The sequence below is a fragment of the Phyllobates terribilis genome, unplaced genomic scaffold (assembly GCF_046119375.1).
Source record: "Phyllobates terribilis strain yellow unplaced genomic scaffold, ASM4611937v1 Scaffold_13__5_contigs__length_258822181, whole genome shotgun sequence".
In the NCBI taxonomy this organism is placed as follows: Eukaryota; Metazoa; Chordata; class Amphibia; order Anura; family Dendrobatidae; genus Phyllobates; species Phyllobates terribilis.
The window spans coordinates 210,670,274-210,688,810 of record NW_027362773.1 but is presented as its reverse complement, the minus strand read 5'-3'; the positions used below and the strand labels follow the sequence as shown (position 1 = coordinate 210,688,810).

At 42.8% G+C, this 18,537-nt stretch overlaps 1 protein-coding gene across 2 annotated transcripts in view; it reads left to right on the top strand.

The window, feature by feature from the left end:
• Positions 1 to 18,537, top strand: part of LOC141174663 (serine/threonine-protein kinase Nek11-like) — a 490,513-nt gene that overhangs the window by 220,726 nt on the left and 251,250 nt on the right. For both annotated transcript variants that reach the window (XM_073659587.1, XM_073659586.1), the window contains exons 3-5: positions 8,445 to 8,610; positions 10,802 to 10,920; positions 12,892 to 12,956. In XM_073659587.1, coding sequence (XP_073515688.1) covers positions 8,445 to 8,610; positions 10,802 to 10,920; positions 12,892 to 12,956 — 350 coding nt within the window. The remainder of the gene's footprint in view (positions 1 to 8,444; positions 8,611 to 10,801; positions 10,921 to 12,891; positions 12,957 to 18,537) is intronic.

Below are 18,537 nucleotides of genomic sequence, written 5' to 3'. Positions count from 1 at the left end.
TTTAGCGTAAAGGATTTATCAAAAAAAATAATAGTGTTTTCATGCACCGTCTCTTTAAAAAAAGCCGGCCGGCAATTCAGCAGCGGTACCCGACAATTTATAACAGACAGAATAGAGCTTCACACATAGATTAGATAGATAGAAACATGTCAGTCACATATATATGAAGTACTGTGACAGTGCTGGTTACTGTACTTGTCATTTAGTATTAAAATAAAGGATTTATTATTAAAAAAATTGGCGTGGGGTTCCCCTTAATTTTAGGCTCTAGCGGAGGTTAAGCAGACGGCTGGGGCAGATGTTTGAAGCCTGGGAAGGGGGTAATACCCACGGAGCTTCCCAGGCTACTAATATCAGCCCCCAGCTGAATACATAGCCTTTACTAGCTATTAAAATGGGGGACCCCCCAAAAAAAATGACGTGGGGTCCCCCCTAATTTAATAGCTAGCAAAGGCTAGGCAGACAGCTGGGGGCTGATATTAATAGCCCAGGAAGGGAGCCATGAATATTGGCCCCCTCCCAGGCTAGAAACACCAGCCGTCAGCCGCCCCAGAAATGGCGCATTCATAGGATGCGCCAATTCTGGCACTTAGCCTCGCTCTTCCACGCTGCCCTGGTGCGGTGGCAGGGGGTAATAGGGTTGGGGTTGATGTCAGCTTATAATGCCTGCTGACATCAAGCCCAGGTTAGTAATGGAGAGGCGTCTATAAGACACCCCCATTACTAACCCCATAGTCAAAGTTAAAAAAAACACAAACACCCAGAATAAAGTCCTTTAATTGAAATAAAGACACAATCCTTTATTTTTCTAAATTAAACCATACTTACCGTCACGCCCATTCCAGCTGAAGCCAACGATCTCCTGCAATAAAAGAAAAATAACAAAGCAACCTCATCCTTACCTTTCCATGGTTCCCACGACAGCTTCAGCTCTGCTATATCGAGATGACAGGCTGGACCGCAGCAGAACGCTGCCATCCAGCCTCTCATCCCGCAGACACTGAGAAGCGCAGGCTTGCTTGCGCTGCTCAGCGTCTCTCTGTGACGACATCCAGATGAGCCGAGTTCATGTCCAATGAACTCGGCTCACCTCATGCACGTCACTGACAGCGTGGGAAAATTCTCACGCTGAAGCGGTGAGTGCAGGAGAATTCTCCCACGCTGTCAGTGACGTGCATAAGGTGAGCTCATGTCCAATGAACTCAGCTCACCTCCTGCACGTCACTGACAGCGTGGGAGAATTCTCCTGCACTCAGCGCTTCAGCGTGAGAATTCTCCCACGCTGAAGCGCTGAGTGCAGGAGAATTTTCCCACGCTGTCAGTGACGTGCATAAGGTGAGCTCATGTCCAATGAACTCAGCTCACCTCCTGCACGTCACTGACAGCGTGGGAGAATTCTCCTGCACTCAGCGCTTCAGTGTGAGAATTCTCCCACGCTGAAGCGCTGAGTGCAGGAGAATTTTCCCACGCTGTCAGTGACGTGCATGAGGTGAGCCGAGTTCATTGGACATTAACTCGGCTCATCTGGATGCCCTCACAGAGAGACACTGTGGAGCGCAAGCAAGCCTGCGCTTCTCAGTGTCTGCGGGATGACAGGCTGGATGGCAGCGTTCTGCTGCGGTCCAGCCTGTCATCTCGATGTAGCAGAGCTGAAGCTGTCATGGGAACCATGGAAAGGTAAGGATGATGTTGCTTTATTATTTTTCTTTTATTTCAGGAGATCGTTGGCTTCAGCTGGAATGGGCGTGATGGTAAGTATGGTTTAATTTAGAACAATAAAGAATTGTGTGTTTATTTCAATTAAAGGACTTTTTTCTGGGTGTTGTGTTTTTTTTAAATACTTTACTAGAAATTCATGGTGGTCATGTCTAATATTGGCGTGACCCCATGAATTTCGGGCTTAGGGCCAGCTGATAATGCCAAGCTGGCCCTAACCCCTTTATTACCCAGTGAGCCACCGCATCAGGGCCCTGGATGAGTTGGGTACAGCGCCAGAAGATGGCGCTTCTATGAACGCGCCATTTTCCGGGGTGGCTGCGGACTGCAATTTGCAGCGGGGGTGGCCCAGAAAGCTTGGGCCTCCCTGCGCTGCGGATTCCAGCCCCCAGCTGCCTAGTTGTACCTGGCTGGACACAAAAACAGGGCGAAGCCCCACGTCAATTTTCTTTAAATTATTTCATGAAATAATTAAGAAAAAAAGGGCTTCCCTATATTGTTGTGTCCGGCCAGGTACAAATAGGCAGCTGGTGGTTGGGGGCAGCCCGTTCCTGCCTGCTGTACCTGGCTGGACACAAATATAGTGCGAAGCCCCACGTCAATTTTCTTTTAATTATTTCATGAATTTCATGAAATAATTAAAAAAAATTGAAGTGGGGCTTCGCACTATATTTGTGTCCAGCCAGGTACAGCAGGCAGGAACGGGCTGCCCCCATCCACCAGCTGCCTATTTGTACCTGGCCGGACACAACAATATAGGGAAGCCCTTTTTTTCTTAATTATTTCATGAATTTCATGAAATAATTAAAAAAAATTGCAGTGGGGCTTCGCACTATATTTGTGTCCAGCCAGGTACAGCAGGCAGGAACGGGCTGCCCCCAACCACCAGCTGCCTATTTGTACCTGGCCGGACACAACAATATAGGGAAGGCCTTTTTTCTTAATTATTTCATGAATTTCATGAAATAATTAAAAAAAAAGTACGTGGGGCTTCGCCCTATTTTTGTGTCCAGCCAGGTACAACTAGGCAGCTGGGGGCTGGAATCTGCAGCGCAGGGAGGCCCAAGCTTTCTGGGCCCCCCCCCGCTGCAAATTGCAGTCCGCAGCCACCCCGGAAAATGGCACGTTCATAGAAGCGCCATCTTCTGGCGCTGTACCCAACTCATCCAGGGCCCTGGTGCGGTGGCTCACTGGGTAATAAAGGGGTTAGGGCCAGCTTGGTATTATCAGCTGGCCCCAAGCCCAAAATTCATGGGGTCACGCCAGTATTAGACATGACCGCCATGAATTTCTAGTAAAGTATTTAAAAAAAACACAACACCCAGAATAAAGTCCTTTAATTGAAATAAAGACACAATTCTTTATTGTTCTAAATTAAACCATACTTACCATCACACCCATTCCAGCTGAAGCCAACGATCTCCTGCAATAAAAGAAAAATAATAAACCAACCTCATCCTTACCTTTCCATGGTTCCCACGACAGCTTCAGCTCTGCTACATCGAGATGACTGGCTGGACCGCAGCAGAACGCTGCCATCCAGTCTGTCATCCCGCAGACACTGAGAAGCGCAGGCATGCTTGCGCTCCTCACTGTCTCGCTGTGACGGCATCCAGATGAGCCGAGGTCATGTCCAATGACCTCGGCTCACCTCATGCACGTCACTGACAGCGTGGGAAAATTCTCACGCTGAAGTGCTGAGTGCAGGAGAATTCTCCCACGCTGTCAGTGATGTGCATGAGGTGAGCTCATGTCCAATGAACTCAGCTCACCTCCTGCACGTCACTGACAGCGTGGGAAAATTCTCCTGCAATCAGCGCTTCAGCGTGAGAATTTTCCCACGCTGTCAGTGACGTGCATGAGGTGAGCCGAGTTCATTGGACATGAACTCGGCTCATCTGGATGTCGTCACAGAGAGACGCTGAGCAGCGCAAGCAAGCCTGCGCTTCTCAGTGTCTGCGGGATGACAGGCTGGATGGCAGCGTTCTGCTGCGGTCCAGCCTGTCATCTCGATGTAGCAGAGCTGAAGCTGTCGTGGGAACCATGGAAAGGTAAGGATGAGGTTGCTTTATTATTTTTCTTTTATTGCAGGAGATCGTTGGCTTCAGCTGGAATGGGCGTGATGGTAAGTATGGTTTAATTTAGAACAATAAAGGATTGTGTCTTTATTTCAATTAAAGGACTTTATTCTGGGTGTTTGTGTTTTTTTTAACTTTGACTATGGGGTTAGTAATGGGGGTGTCTTATAGACGCCTCTCCATTACTAACCTGGGCTTGATGTCAGCTGGCATTATAAGCTGACATCAACCCCAACCCTATTACCCCCTGCCACCGCACCAGGGCAGCGTGGAAGAGCGAGGCTAAGTGCCAGAATTGGCGCATCCTATGAATGCGCCATTTCTGGGGCGGCTGACGGCTGGTGTTTCTAGCCTGGGAGGGGGCCAATATTCATGGCTCCCTTCCTGGGCTATTAATATCAGCCCCCAGCTGTCTGCCTAGCCTTTGCTAGCTATTAAATTAGGGGGGACCCCACGTCATTTTTTTGGGGGGGTCCCCCATTTTAATAGCTAGTAAAGGCTATGTATTCAGCTGGGGGCTGATATTAGTAGCCTGGGAAGCTCCGTGGGTATTACCCCCTTCCCAGGCTTCAAACATCTGCCCCAGCCGTCTGCTTAACCTCCGCTAGAGCCTAAAATTAAGGGGAACCCCACGCCAATTTTTTTAATAATAAATCCTTTATTTTAATACTAAATGACAAGTACAGTAACCAACACTATCACTGTACTTCATATATATGTGACTGACATGTTTCTATCTATCTAATCTATGTGTGATGCTCTATCTTTCTGTTCTAAATTGTCGGGTACCGCTGCTGAATTGCCGGCCGGCTTTTTTAAAGAGACAGTGCATGAAAACACTATTATTTTTTTAAATAAATCCTTTACACTAAATGACAAGTACAGTAAGCAACACTCTCACTGTACTTATTATATATGTGACTGACATGTTTCTATCTATCTAATCTATGTGTGAAGCTCTATTCTTTCTGTTCTAAATTGTCAGGTACAGATGCTGAATTGCCGGCCGGCTTTTTTAAAGAGACGGTGCATGAAAACACTAATATTTTTTTTAATAAATCCTTTACACTAAATGACAAGTGCAGTAACCAACACTGTCACTGTGCTTCTTATATGTGTGACTGACATGTTTCTATCTATCTAATCTATGTGTGATGCTCTATTCCTTCTTGTCTAAATTGTCGGGTACCGGTGTATGCGCTGATGAATTTGCCGGCCGGCTTTTTTAAAGAGAGTGTCTTCTGAGCAGTTTGTCAGCTTTTGGACACCTTTGCAGGTGTTTTCTATGTGTTTCTATGTGTTTTTGTTTGCCTGCCATTGGTTTTAACGGTGTTCGACGGTGTTCTAAGGTGTTCGACGAACAGTTCGACGAACAGTTCCTCGAACATCCCGGTGTTCGACGAACCGAACCGAACCCGAACACTACGGGGGTGGCTCAACACTACTCCCCATAGCCTCAGGAGTATAGCCTCAGGGCAGTAAATAAGGATGTTGGTGGTGATAGTGCGCGGGAGCAGCAGTAACCACACGGAGTCTGTCATGCAAGTCAGGGTCTTTACTGTTGGTGGTATTAAGGGACGCGTCCGGAATACAGGTTAACAATGGAGGGCTGGTCAGTCTGAGAGCAACTGGGAAATCCCACTGGTCAGGGGGAGTTTGTAGGCCTACCGTGCTGACTTCACTCTTTCTTGGCTATCCAGCTGTATTGTAGTAGTAGCCCACGTCTCTGAGTGTACCGTGTTGTTCTCAGCCGTATGACTGGCGACTCGGGCCTTCCGTACTTCTCACCCCTCCAGGGCAGTAGTGGTCCCTCTCGTGTGGCTGAGCCTCCGGGCTTCCTTGGGCCAGAGGACTTGAAGTCCCCTGCGTGGTGGTTTTCTGCTGCTGGGCTTATAACCCTCACAGCCTCGGACTCCAGTGTCCGGCTTACTAAGTCTCTAGCAAGGACGAGCTCTGCTAGCTCCCCTCCTAGCCTCATGTTCCTCCTCTGCCTACAGGGACTCCTTAGTCTGCTGCTGACCTGTCCCTGTCTCTGGAACTAGACTGGAACTTGTCTCTGGCTTCACGGTCTAACCCCGCCCCAGATCCAGTTTATAAAGGGCAGGTTTCTCCCCTCCCACCTGCTCTCAGACATGACATTGCTGCCACTGTGGCGACCAGACCTGGGGTGCCACATACTCACCACAAATTATCTACAGTGACTTTTTTTTTTTTACCTCAGACACTAAACACTGAAGCAGATTTATCAAAATATGTTCAAAGAAAAGCTGTCTTCTCAGCCCATGGCAACCAATCACAGTGCAGGCTTCATTTTTAACGAAAGCTGTTTCAAAAATGAAAGCTGAGCTCTGATTGGTTGCCATGGGTAACAAAGACAGCTTTTCTTTATATACCGTTTTTATAAATGGGGCCCCCTGTATGCACATCCCAGACACTCTGCATATGCACATTACATCCATATTAACAGCTGTTCTACCTCAGAAACATCTGCCATTGCTGGTCTGCAGCCCTCTCTTGGTGGAGGGATTTTAGCAATGGATTTTAGCAGTCCATAAGTGAGCAGGAGGGGAAGAGGCCGTGTCCTCCCTGCATTGGTTTTACACCCCAAACATGACCCCTGAAGTATTACATCCCCTTACTGTGAAATAATGCCCCCTGAAAAAACAATAATGCCACCTTAAAACACATAATGCTCACAGACGGCCCCCCCTGACGGCCACTTTAACTACTTCAGGACCAGGCAATTTTTTGTTTATGTATTTTTTCCTCCCACATAATTTTTTTATTTCTCCGTCACCATAATAGCCGTGTGAGGGCTCATTTTTTGCAGGACGAGTTGTAGTTTTGACTCACACCATTTATTTTACTATAAAATGTACTGAGAAATGAGAAAAAAATTCCAAGTGGGGTGAAATGGTGGAAAAATGCAATTACGCCATTGTTTTTTGGGTTTTGTTTTTATGCCGTTCTTTGGGTGGTAAAAATGACTGGTGAGCGTGATTCTCCATGTCAATGCGATTATTGCGATACCAAGCTTGCATAGTTTTTTTTTTATTTTTATTTTATTGGTGAAAAAAAATCTGAAGTTTGTAAAAAAAAAAAAAAAACAACAGAAAAAAAAACCTTTTTCCTTTTTACAGCGTTTACCGATTGGGTAAATTAATTTTAGATTTTGATAGACTGGACTTTTACGGATGCGCCAATACTAAATATGTTTATTTATTTTTTTTATTTCTTTATTTTTATTGGGGGGAAAAGTGAGTGATTAGAATTTTTATATTTTTAAAAAAATCTATTTATATTTTTTAAAACTTATTTTTTATATTATTTTTAAGTTCCCTTTTGGGACTTGAATTTGGATCTGCAATCCTCTGATCGCTTATTCTGAGTATATACTGCAATACCATGTTTTACAGTTATACTATAAATTGAGGTCTCCTTTGAAGCTCAGCAGATAGCTGAGCTTCAGAGTAGGACCAAGATGGCTGTGACAACAGGTGCCGGGCTGTAGTAACCCCTTAGCCCCCCGCGATGGAGCCACGGAAGGGAGCAATAGGAGCCAGTGCGTGTGTGCTTCAGCTGTGGTATCATTTAATGGTAATGATAACACACTCCCCTGTGTAGTTTGTGTAGAATGATGGAAAAATCAAGAATTTAGCGCGACAGATATTTTCTGATACAGAGCACGAAATCCTCTGCACAGACATTACCTCCAGTCACCACTAGGTGCGCTTAGTAGCTGACTGCATATGCAGTATGCACTAAGCGCCACAGCTCCCCCTAGTGATGACTTTAAACAAACCAAAAAATTATCATTCTACTCTGTCTATGCAGGGGATTTGGAGCTCTGTATCAGAGAAATGGATCCATTCTTCATCAGCAAGAATGTTGGTTGTAAAAGGCGACATTTTTTAGACTCCTTTGGCAAAAAATACTCTTTATAAATTGTCTGTGTAAGGCCTCTAGTGCCAGCGTTGCCTAACAGTGCTCTCTAGTAATATCGACCCGTCGTCGTGATTTTAGGAACCTGCAAAATGACGACTTAAATGTTTCATTTTGTAGATTAGGAAGCCTTGTCAAAATCAATTACTTCTCCATCCTTGAACTCGACAGAGCATATTTAGGCTCTTTCTAATTACCTTTCTTGCGGGACATGAAATAATTAATATGAGATCTCTTGGCGGAGAATTGGATATTACTAGTCCTTTATTAACCCTTCACATATTTGACAGTCCAGTCATCCGTGTAATATGTATCATCATGAAATCTTAGTACTTTATTTCCTTCAGCGTTGCCTCCGAAGCCTCAATATTCCGGTCGGACCCTACTTGCCTACTGCCTCCTCCTCACATCTTGACACCCCTCAGAGGATAAGGGCTATCATGGAAAGATTCAAAATGCAGTCCCCTAAACCTGCCACATGCCATTATACCCTGCATTCAAGATATAACTGATACTGGCATTTTTTGCATCTCATTATGTATTCAAGAAATGTAGTATAACCCTTAGGCACATGAAGAAGTGGATAAGTACAACCCTAAATAGGAGACTTGTTCTATAGGCAATTGTAGGGACCTATTCTTCTCATATATGCTACAACTACATACATGTTCTTGTACAATACCAGATGATATTGTAATTGTTTTACAGGAAAGTCATCAAGAGAATCCCATGCGGTAACATGAGAGAAGACGCCACGCTTCCTTCCTCTCGAGAGGCCAAACTATTAGGCAACCTCAGGCACCCATTCATTGTTCAGTTCTTCGCAAGTTTCCTGGAGAAAAAAGATTTCTGCATTGTTACCGAATACTGCGAGGTATAGCACAAATAGCTACAGTAGGAATGGCTGATGGCCATCTGCTGTATATGAAAGGGTCACTGTGAGCATTGGGATGTCATTATGGGATAAAGTTTATTTTCATGGGTCTACAACTGAATTTACTGGGACATGACTGAAGTGGTGTTAGGGACACAGTGGGCCCTTGTATTTGGGATGTCCATAAACTTAGCTACTTATATTACTTGATATCGCTATACTGTATACATGCTTAAAGTCAACTTTTATAGTATTTGGATTTAAAGGACACTTTTAGTATTGAAGAAATTATTTTTACATATGTTAGTGGTTGTCTTTAGTTAATAAAATTGCATTAACTTTTAGTCTAAAATCTTAAATCCTTCATTCATTTTCAGACACTAGATATGCAGTTTGCAGCCTTATCCACTTTTTAGACTTGTTTTCTTGTGAGAGTGTTTCTCCCAGTAATACCGGCTGGATATCCATCTCTGTGTTTCCAGGGTGCTGAGATTTTTAGTAGTTACTGTAATATATCAGCACAGCTTCTATCCTGCAATTTCCAGTTCTTTCATCCATTTCTGTACACTGTTTTGTTTGCCCTCCTAGAGACTGTAAATTGTTTCCCTTCTCTCCAAACTGTTGAGGTCTATGTATAACCCCTTCATCTTCTCTCTTGTTATCGCTAACACTGAAAGAAGGGAGTATGAAAGCAGAGAGCCGATAGAAAGAGGAGCTCTTATGGATTAGTAACAATGTTGCAATGTGCTGTGATGGATAAAGGACAGACACTGCAGCAGATAGACATTTTTTTATGAAGACTATTTAAAAAGTTGCTTAAACCATCACTCCAGCATTTTTTTTTTCAGCGCTGGAGTTGCGCTTTAAATCTAAGCCCCCTCCTGCCCAGCCATATACTCAGCCTCCAGCATCTTCATTGATTTTTCGGTGCTGCTCCGGTCCCCACGAGCCATCTTCTGACCGTAGCTTCTGACTGTCCAAAAGTCAGAAGCTACGTCACATGCTCTCAATACAAGTCTATGAGAGCCAGAGCGAGGCCAAAACGAGGCTCTCATAAACTTGTATTGAAAAGTGACCTCCGCGTAGCTCCATGAAACACTAGAGCTGTGAGCAGGTCACTTTTCGGAGGGGACCGACCAGAGCGACGCTGGAAACAGATGAAAGCGGCTGCAGGTGAGTATCAGACAGGGGGCAGTGGACTTACATTTAAAGCACCACTCCAGCGGTGCAATAAAAAAAAACACTGGAGTGGTGCTTTAACTTTGCATCTAGTAAGGAAATGGGAGAATTGCTGTGGGAAAATCAACAATGGAGTCACTGGACAAGGTCTTCAAATCGAGGAACATTTCACTGGTGACGAAGACATGGCTCATACATAGTTTGGTCTTTTCTGTGGTAACATATGGATGCAAAACCTGGATGATTAACAAGGCAGAAGAAGAATGACGCTTTCAAAATGTGGTGTTGGAGAAGGATGTTATCAATACCATGGATGGCAAGAAGAACAAACAAATCAATATTGGAACAAATCAAGCCGAACATGTCACTCGAAGCAAGGATCACCAAGATATGACTTGCCTACTTGCCCAAGAGAGCAATCACTGCAAAAGGACATCATGGTCGGAAGAATAGAAGGAACAAGAAGAAGAGGAAGACCAGCAACTCGATGGCTTGATACTATCAAGATAACAGCGGAGAAGATCCTGATGGACCTACCTAGGCTTGCACAAGATCGATCTTCCTACAGTTCGTTCATCCATCAAGTCACCATGGCTCGAGACAGAGCCAAAGAAGTCAAAAAAAAGAAAAAAGGAAATGAGCAATAAGGATTAATTATTTGCGAAAGAGCACATGCCTTTAATCTAAGGGATCCTCTATGCAGGGATATCTTATTTTCAGGGGAAAACAAGTAAGGATTGAAAAAAAAAAATCTTCTGAACTGAGATTTATTAAGGATCATAAATACATTTTATTAAAACTCATCTTTCTCACTTCAAAAGCAAAGTAAAATAATATTAAGTGCATCTATTGCTTTTTAATATCATCCTGTAGATTTTCCAGTGTTTTGCCTCCGGTGATGTGGGGGTGTTTGTCATGCTTGTTATGTGCAGATATATTACTTTTGAGTATACCTTTAGGGACTGGTAAAGCAATAGTAAAAATATTTTATGATTTTTTTATGACTTCTCAGGGTGGAGATCTTCACTGTTACATCCAGCGACAGAAAAACGAAGGCGATAACCTCACAGAAGGACACGTCATAGAATGGTTCATCCAGCTACTTCTTGGAGTAAACTATCTTCACGAGAGGTGTGGCACTTCTAGAATTACAGTAGTATATAGTTGCAATCCAAATTATTCAGCCCCCGTTGCAAATTAGGTTTATTAATAAAAATTTCAAAGTTTCTGCTTTTTGCAATAAACCATTCAAACAAGAACAATGAAAACAACAAATATAACAAATAGTTTCTCCAAGTTGAACCCAAAATGCCACTTTTACTGACTTCTGCAACCTCAGAATTATTCAACCCCCTGAATAGAATCCCCCTTAAGAGCACAGATGTACAAATCAGGTGTTGTCTCGAGTACATCTAACGCAACTAATCATGGAATTCATTAGTTTCATCAGGTTTGCATGAGATAAAACAGATGGAAGCAGAGTTCACAGGTTCAGCGATATAGAAACTCTAGGTACGCTACCTGGATGTGGCAGAAAAAGGAAGTGGTCACCGGCTGCCACCAGATTCCTGAGGAGGCACGTGGTTAAAAACTATCAAGTTTTTGACCACGCAGCAAGATTTGGCGATACCAGGCACTGAGGTTTTGGTTTGCACAGTGAGGCACATACTAAATGCTGAAGGTCTACATGCCTGAATTACATAACTTCTTCTAACCAAAAATACAAGAAATATGTTCAAACCATATAAACAAGCAACGGTAGTTCTGAAATTTGATTTGTGGAGCGACGGAACTTTTTGCGCCTATGGATCAGGAGCCAGCGTATTAAGCATATGTTAAAAAGAACATCCTTCCTACAGTGAAGCATGGAGGAGGCTCGTTGATACCTAAAGTGAAACATGATGGTGGCTTGTTGATGATCTGGGGCTGCTTTGCTTCCTTTCGCACTGAAAACCTGCAGCATGTGGAGGTCAAGATGGATTCAATCAAGATTTAGGAAATCCTTAGAGAAAACATCATATCTTCTGTGAGGAGGCTGAAGCTTGGACATCATTAGACCTTCCAAAGGACAGTGATCCCCAGCAAATCTCACAGTCCACCATGGGCTAAGATTCCCAGGGAACGCTGCGAAAAGCTTGTGTCCGGCTTTCCATCACGTTTGCAGCAGGTTGGGTTGAGATATTTAAATTATTTTTGTTTCATTATTGGTTGATTGCAAAAAAGCAGAAAATTTGTAAATTTTCCTAATAAACTAAATTTGCAATGGGGATTGAATCATTTTTGCAACTGTCACTCATCACTGTCACTATGATTGAATATATATTGTCTTTTTAGAGTGAACTGACAGTACAGTGTGAAGTGATACCCCCATTCATCAGCTTTAGATAAGGGCCCTACTTGTTAGGAGGCCTCCTTTACAATAAGCATGTCATGAAGTGCCCTCTTATTAGAACCTCCAGCAATCAATTCGATGTATTTTACTGGGACATTAGTCAGTAAGTGATCAATTTGCCTGCAGCAGCACCAAAAAATTAAGCATTACACATTCTAATCAGCGGGGACAATATTTTGGGTAAAGTTAATGAAATTGTCTAACAAGATTCAATTTCAGACAATTTGGAGAAAGGCAGAGCTGTCATTTGCTAAGTCGTGCTGACATTTGTCGGACTGGACATATAAAACCTTCCAGTGTTGACTTCAGCAGCGACTGAGACGGATTTGGAAAAAGATAAGGAAAAAGAAAAATTGGAATTAAAGGATTTACTACCATCACATTCAATTGTACAACATTTTTCAACCAAATTTGCAGTCAATTGTGGTGACCCCCACAGAAGTAACGAGATCCAATCTAGTCACCGACAAAGCATTGATAGAGAGTGGCTTGACTATTTACCGCTGTCTGGCAAACCCATAATAATTCCTTTGGTTAAGGGTTAAAAAACAAACAAACAATGGATAACCTTCATAATTAAAGGGGTAGTTCAATTTGAAACATTGATAGCTAATCGCTAGTGGAGGTCCTAAACTGTGACCCTCACTGATCTCTATGACCAAGTAGCAGTGGTGTTATGAGAGGATCATTTTTTAACTTTTCTCTTTCAGGCTAGTGATGCATAGAGATCTGAAGACGAAAAACATTTTCTTGAAGGACGGGATACTGAAAATCGGTAATGTTTGTTATTCCACAAAGTTTACTGCTTATTCCCAGAGGGGAAAGCCATGTTTATAGATTTAACTGATATTGGCGATTAAACAAGTGGGTATGGGATCATAGACCCCATAACGGAAGTTAAAATGGGGCCTGCTTTGACTGGTCAACACTGCTACAACTCCCAACCATGGTCTTTCAATGTTCCTTCTGTTAAATCCCAGCACACATTGTGGGATCTTTGGTGAGGGGATCCATGCTCAGCTTCTCTAAATTCAATAACAGTGGCTACATACTGTAGATAGCTGCCATTCCCCCGACGGCAGCCAATCTCCTATGAAAACTAAGAATTGGGTATGTTGAAATCCAACATGCCCAATCCTTCCCCAACTTGAACATCTGCCATTGTTGAAGAATTGGGACACTTTCATACACATTAGATGATTCGACAGTTCCACCAAAATCAGCGGATTCAGACGATTATCCACACTTGGCAACTTTTGGAAGTGGATATGCAAGAGATTGTGTAATGCACCCTGCTTGTAGCCATTTTATCGGACAAGCACCCCATTTCCTGCTCTTTAAATGTGCTCCTTGACACCCGGGATCTGACTAAAGATGAAGGGTTGTGTACAGGATACCTTTCATAAGCGCTACTCTCTTGGAGTTTTTCAGAAGATCTGGCAGCACTCAAGACATTTCTAACTCCTATGGAAGTTCTAGAGGCCTCTCCTTTTTCTGGCAGCCTTTCAGCCATTACGGGAGAGTAGGCAGGCATAATGTGTATGGGCACTTTAACAAATGAGATAAAACCAACCTCTCTTTAGAGCCCTCTAGTACCAGGACATGTTAGGGTTACTTTTAGTCAGAATGAGACAGGCATAATGATTAAAGTCTTTCTGGTTACACAGCAAAACATGCAGAGAATCCTTGTTGGTTATACATCATAATTGGGGCACTGAGTTTGGCAGTTACACTATTAGAAGGCACAGAGCTTGGTCATTACACTACTAGGAGGAATAGAGCTAGATCATTATACTACGAAGAAGCACAGAGCTTAGTGGTTATACTACTAAGGAGCACAATGCTCTGTGGTTAAACTACTAAGAGACACAGAGCTTAGTGGTTATACTACTAAGGAGCACAATGCTTTGTGGTTACACTACCAAGAGGCACAGAGCTTGGCGGTTGCACTACTAAGAGGCATGGTAGCTGGACATTTCACTACCAAAAGGCATAGATCTTGGGAGTTACAATATTATGAGGCACAGAGCTTGGTGGTTATACTTCTAGCAGAAATAGAGCTTGGTCATTATACTGCTAAAATGCACAGAGCTTAGTGGTAATACCACAATGCTTTGTGGTTGCACTACTATGAGGCTCAGAACTTGGCAGTTGCACTACTAAAAGGCCTGGAAGCTGGTCACTTCACTATAAAGAGGCACAGAGCTCGGCTGTTGCACTACTAAGAGGTCTGGAAGCAGGACTGTTACACTACCAAGAGGCACAGAGCTTGGGACTTACAATATTAGGAGGTACCAAACTTGGTAGTTATACTACTAGGAGGAACTGAGCTTGGTTCTTATACCACTAGGAGGAACAGACTTTGGTTGTTTTACCACTAAAATGCACAGAATTTAGTGGGTATACTACATAGCCACATAGCCATCCTCTCTAGTGCATTATCCGTTGTGTTATTGGGTTAGAAATGGTGCCTTCTGGTTTGTGGTCCCCTTGCTGTCAACCTAACATAAGTAACACTTCCCTAGGACTGGGGACCTGCGTGTTGTACGTTAGAAGAAGTACAGGTAACACTTTGAAATTCCACCAGAGAGGACCACACTGGAAAATAATGCAAATCCAAGGTCTTCACCTCTGCCTGTTACTAGGCAGCCATACAAACTCATTCGGCTTCTTCTGTGCTTGCTAGGGAATCTGAAGGACGCTTTTGCTTTCACGGGGGCTGTTTACCTTAGTTGGTCTACTGTACCCTGATCTCACATTTTCCCTATGAGTATGTGTGAGCAATGAGCCATGCATAGTGCTAATATGAAAGCAAAAAATAAAATGTGTAGTCAGGACTTGTCTAGTAGCCATTGTAGGTTGCGCAGAGCAGAAGACCTTGATTAAATACCTTGTCTACTACTGGACAACAACCTTTTCAATGTTCCTAATGAGCATAGTAAAATAAAAAAAAGCATATTTACCTCCCAAACTGCTCCGAGTGCTGTGTCCCCCGGCTATCTCATGAAATTGTTTGTCACATGAGCTCTGCCGCTCATCAACAATCGCAGATGGCTTCAGCCTTCACAGTTTTATATTATTGGGTACATTATGGAGGATGGAGTTGACCAGTAGTAGACAACCCTGTTAATACCCACTAATGCCACAGAAGCTACCTTCCGTACCACTAACCTCACTAGCCATGTGGCTTCTACACTTGAGTAGTTTACACCAACTATGAGAACACGATTGGGAATGAATAGGACTCATGTACGTTGACTTGGAGCCTGTATGGCAGTGCACCAAGGCTCCATCAGAGATATACTATTTCATATGTAGTCCGATGGAACGTACCAAATGTATTTTGATCATGGGTCATCACATAATGAAGCCATATGGCTACGAGACCTTTTGTTCCTTTGCACTCCTTTTACAATATCAGTGTCCTTGTTTGCTTTTTTTTATATCTCCAGAACATATTGATTAGTTCTCCTAAATCTGATTCATTTGATGCATCTTCCATTTATATCAGGTACTAACTCTTCTATCGTTGAAGACATAACTCTTATCATCTGCAATTCAACCATACCAAAAAACATTTCCCTAGAAACCAATTCACTTGTCTGAGGACCCAGTGTCTAGATATATGATTGGGATGACAGTCCTAGAATGAAGTTTCATTTTGCTATAAGCTCTTTCATTACAAAACTGTAATATTATATTGCCCTCTAGATAATCACTGACAACTGAAGGGAAGCTTACAACCAAATAGATACTTTATGTAAGAGGGTCAAAACTTGTACCTGTCGTTTAGACTCCAGACATGGCTCCAGGATTGAAAATGGCAGAGTAATGGACACGGACATGACAGGCGTACGTTTACACAGAATGAGACAGATAGGTTAAAGTCTTTCTGGTTACACAGCTAACATGCGAAGCATACTTGTTGGTTATTATACATCATAGTGCCTCATATACATCATCAAGGCACTGATTTTGTCAGTTATTCTATCAGAAGGCACAGAGCTTGGTGGTTATACCACTAGGAGGAATAGAGCTTGGTCATTATATTACAAAGAAGCACAGAACTTTGTGATTATTCTACTAAGGTGCACAAAGCTTTGTTGTTGCACTACTAAGAGGCAAAGAGCTTAGTGGTTATACTACTAAGGGGCACAAAGCTTTGTGGTTACACTACTAAGAGGCACAGAGCTTAGTGGTTATACTACTAAGAGGCACAAAGCTTTGTGGTTACACTACTAAGAGGCACAGAGCTTAGTGGTTATACTACTAAGGGGTGCAAATCATTGTGGTTACACTACTTAAAGGCACAGAGCTTAGTGGTTATACTACTAAGGGGCACAAAACTTTGTGGATACACTACTAAGAGGCACAGAGCTTGGCGGTTGCACTATTAAGAGGCCTGGAGGCTGGGCGTTATACTACCAAGAGGCACCAAGCTTGGCAGTTACACTATTAGGAGACAGAGAGCTTGGTGGTTATTCCACTAGAAGGAACAGAGCATGGTCATTATACTATAAAGGGGCATAGAGCTTAGTGGTTATACCACTACGGAGCACAGTGGCTCAGTGGTCAGCACTGTTGCTTTGTAGCAAAGAGGTCTTGAGTTCAAGTTCCTCCAAGGACAACATCTGCAAGGAGTTTGTATGTTCTCCCTGTGTTTGTGTGGATTTCCTCTGCGTTCTCCGGTTTACTCCCATACTCTAAAGACAATATGGAATAAGGACTTTAGATTGTGAGCCCCTATGGGGGCAATAATTATAATGTCTGTCAATTACAATGTCTGTAAAGCACTGCAGAATATTATGGTGCATTGTAAATAAAGCATAATTAATAATGATAAATAAGGAGCACAATGCTTTGTGGTTACACTACTAAGAGGCACAGAGCTTGGTGATTGAATTACTAAGAGGCTTAGAAGCTGGCCATTATACTACCAAGATGCATAGAACTACAAAGTTACACTATTAGGAGGCACAGAACTTGGTGGTTATAATACTAGGAGGAAAAGAGCTTGGTTCTCATACCACTAGGAGGAACAGAGTTTGATTGTTATACTATTAAAACACACAGAGTTTTGTGGGTATACTACTAAGAGGCACAAAGCTTTATGGTTATACTACTAAGATTGGCGGTTTCACTACTTAGTATAACTGTCTGACTCCATGACTTTATCAGGAGATACAGATCTTGGTGTTTATACCACTAAGAGACACAGTGTTTTTCTAGTTGCACTTTTAAGAGGCACAGAGCTTGGTGGTAGCTCGTTCACAACAGAGTTTGCCCTTACAGACCACAGCTTCCGATGACTAACTAAGGTGGCAACTTCATCCGTATGGAGGAAACACCTGACCTAGATATAAACCCTGGAAAAGTGCTACAAAAGATAGTTGACCTGCAAGCAAAAGATCACGCCAGCCTGCCGGCCCTGAGACTGTCTCTGGGAGGCATTTGATGATGATGAAGCTTTGTGGTTTAATACCCTTTTAGATAGAATAACCTTATAGAATCTCTGTTCGGATGGTGACAAATCCTTTTTCAAATGAATGGTAAAAATACAATACAATTTCCGTAGGATTCTCAGTATGAAGAACATTTCTGATGTCAGTGCATATGCTCAAAATGTAATCACGGTCCCAATAATTGTGTAATTATAATCAATTACGCTGTGACCTGGCATGTTATTAAATGCAGATGAAAAGTGCCAGCTATAAACCATAATGAAGATCTGACTGTCCTCACTGATATATCTCACACCTCCCATACAGGACTGCTAATAATCCATACTGGACCTCATGCAATGGTGTGTATAGTAGAGAGGAACGTATAGCAATGAGTAAAATTACCCTCATTATTATTTCCCCCTCCCATTCTTGCAAGAAGAATGGGATCAACCATGGCTAGGCTCCTTCAACCGGCAAAAAACGATGTTTTAAGTCAATTTATTTGGGCATAGAACTATCCAATCATCATTTTAATGCAATCAGTTGATTGAGGTGATCTCATTCAAGTACAGCACAAGCATATATTGCAATTATTTATTCTGCAGAAAGTCACGAAAATGTAATTTCCTGTGCTAGTAAAAAAAATTGAACCTTCCCAGTGTTACATTGCTAAAATGATTATAATATTCTGCATGGAACCTGTAAATAATCAGCAAACCAAGAGGGAGTACCCTGAAGTACCCACCTGTACACACAGACGAGGGGAACAGTCCATGTCGATCTATGCAAACAACACAGAATGTCAACCTGAGCCGATGACGCACGGAGCCATGGAAGAAGGGGAGCAGTGAGTGTTGATATATTTGCGCCTCCGGAACGAGGATTATAAATCTATTTATTTTGGATTTTTAG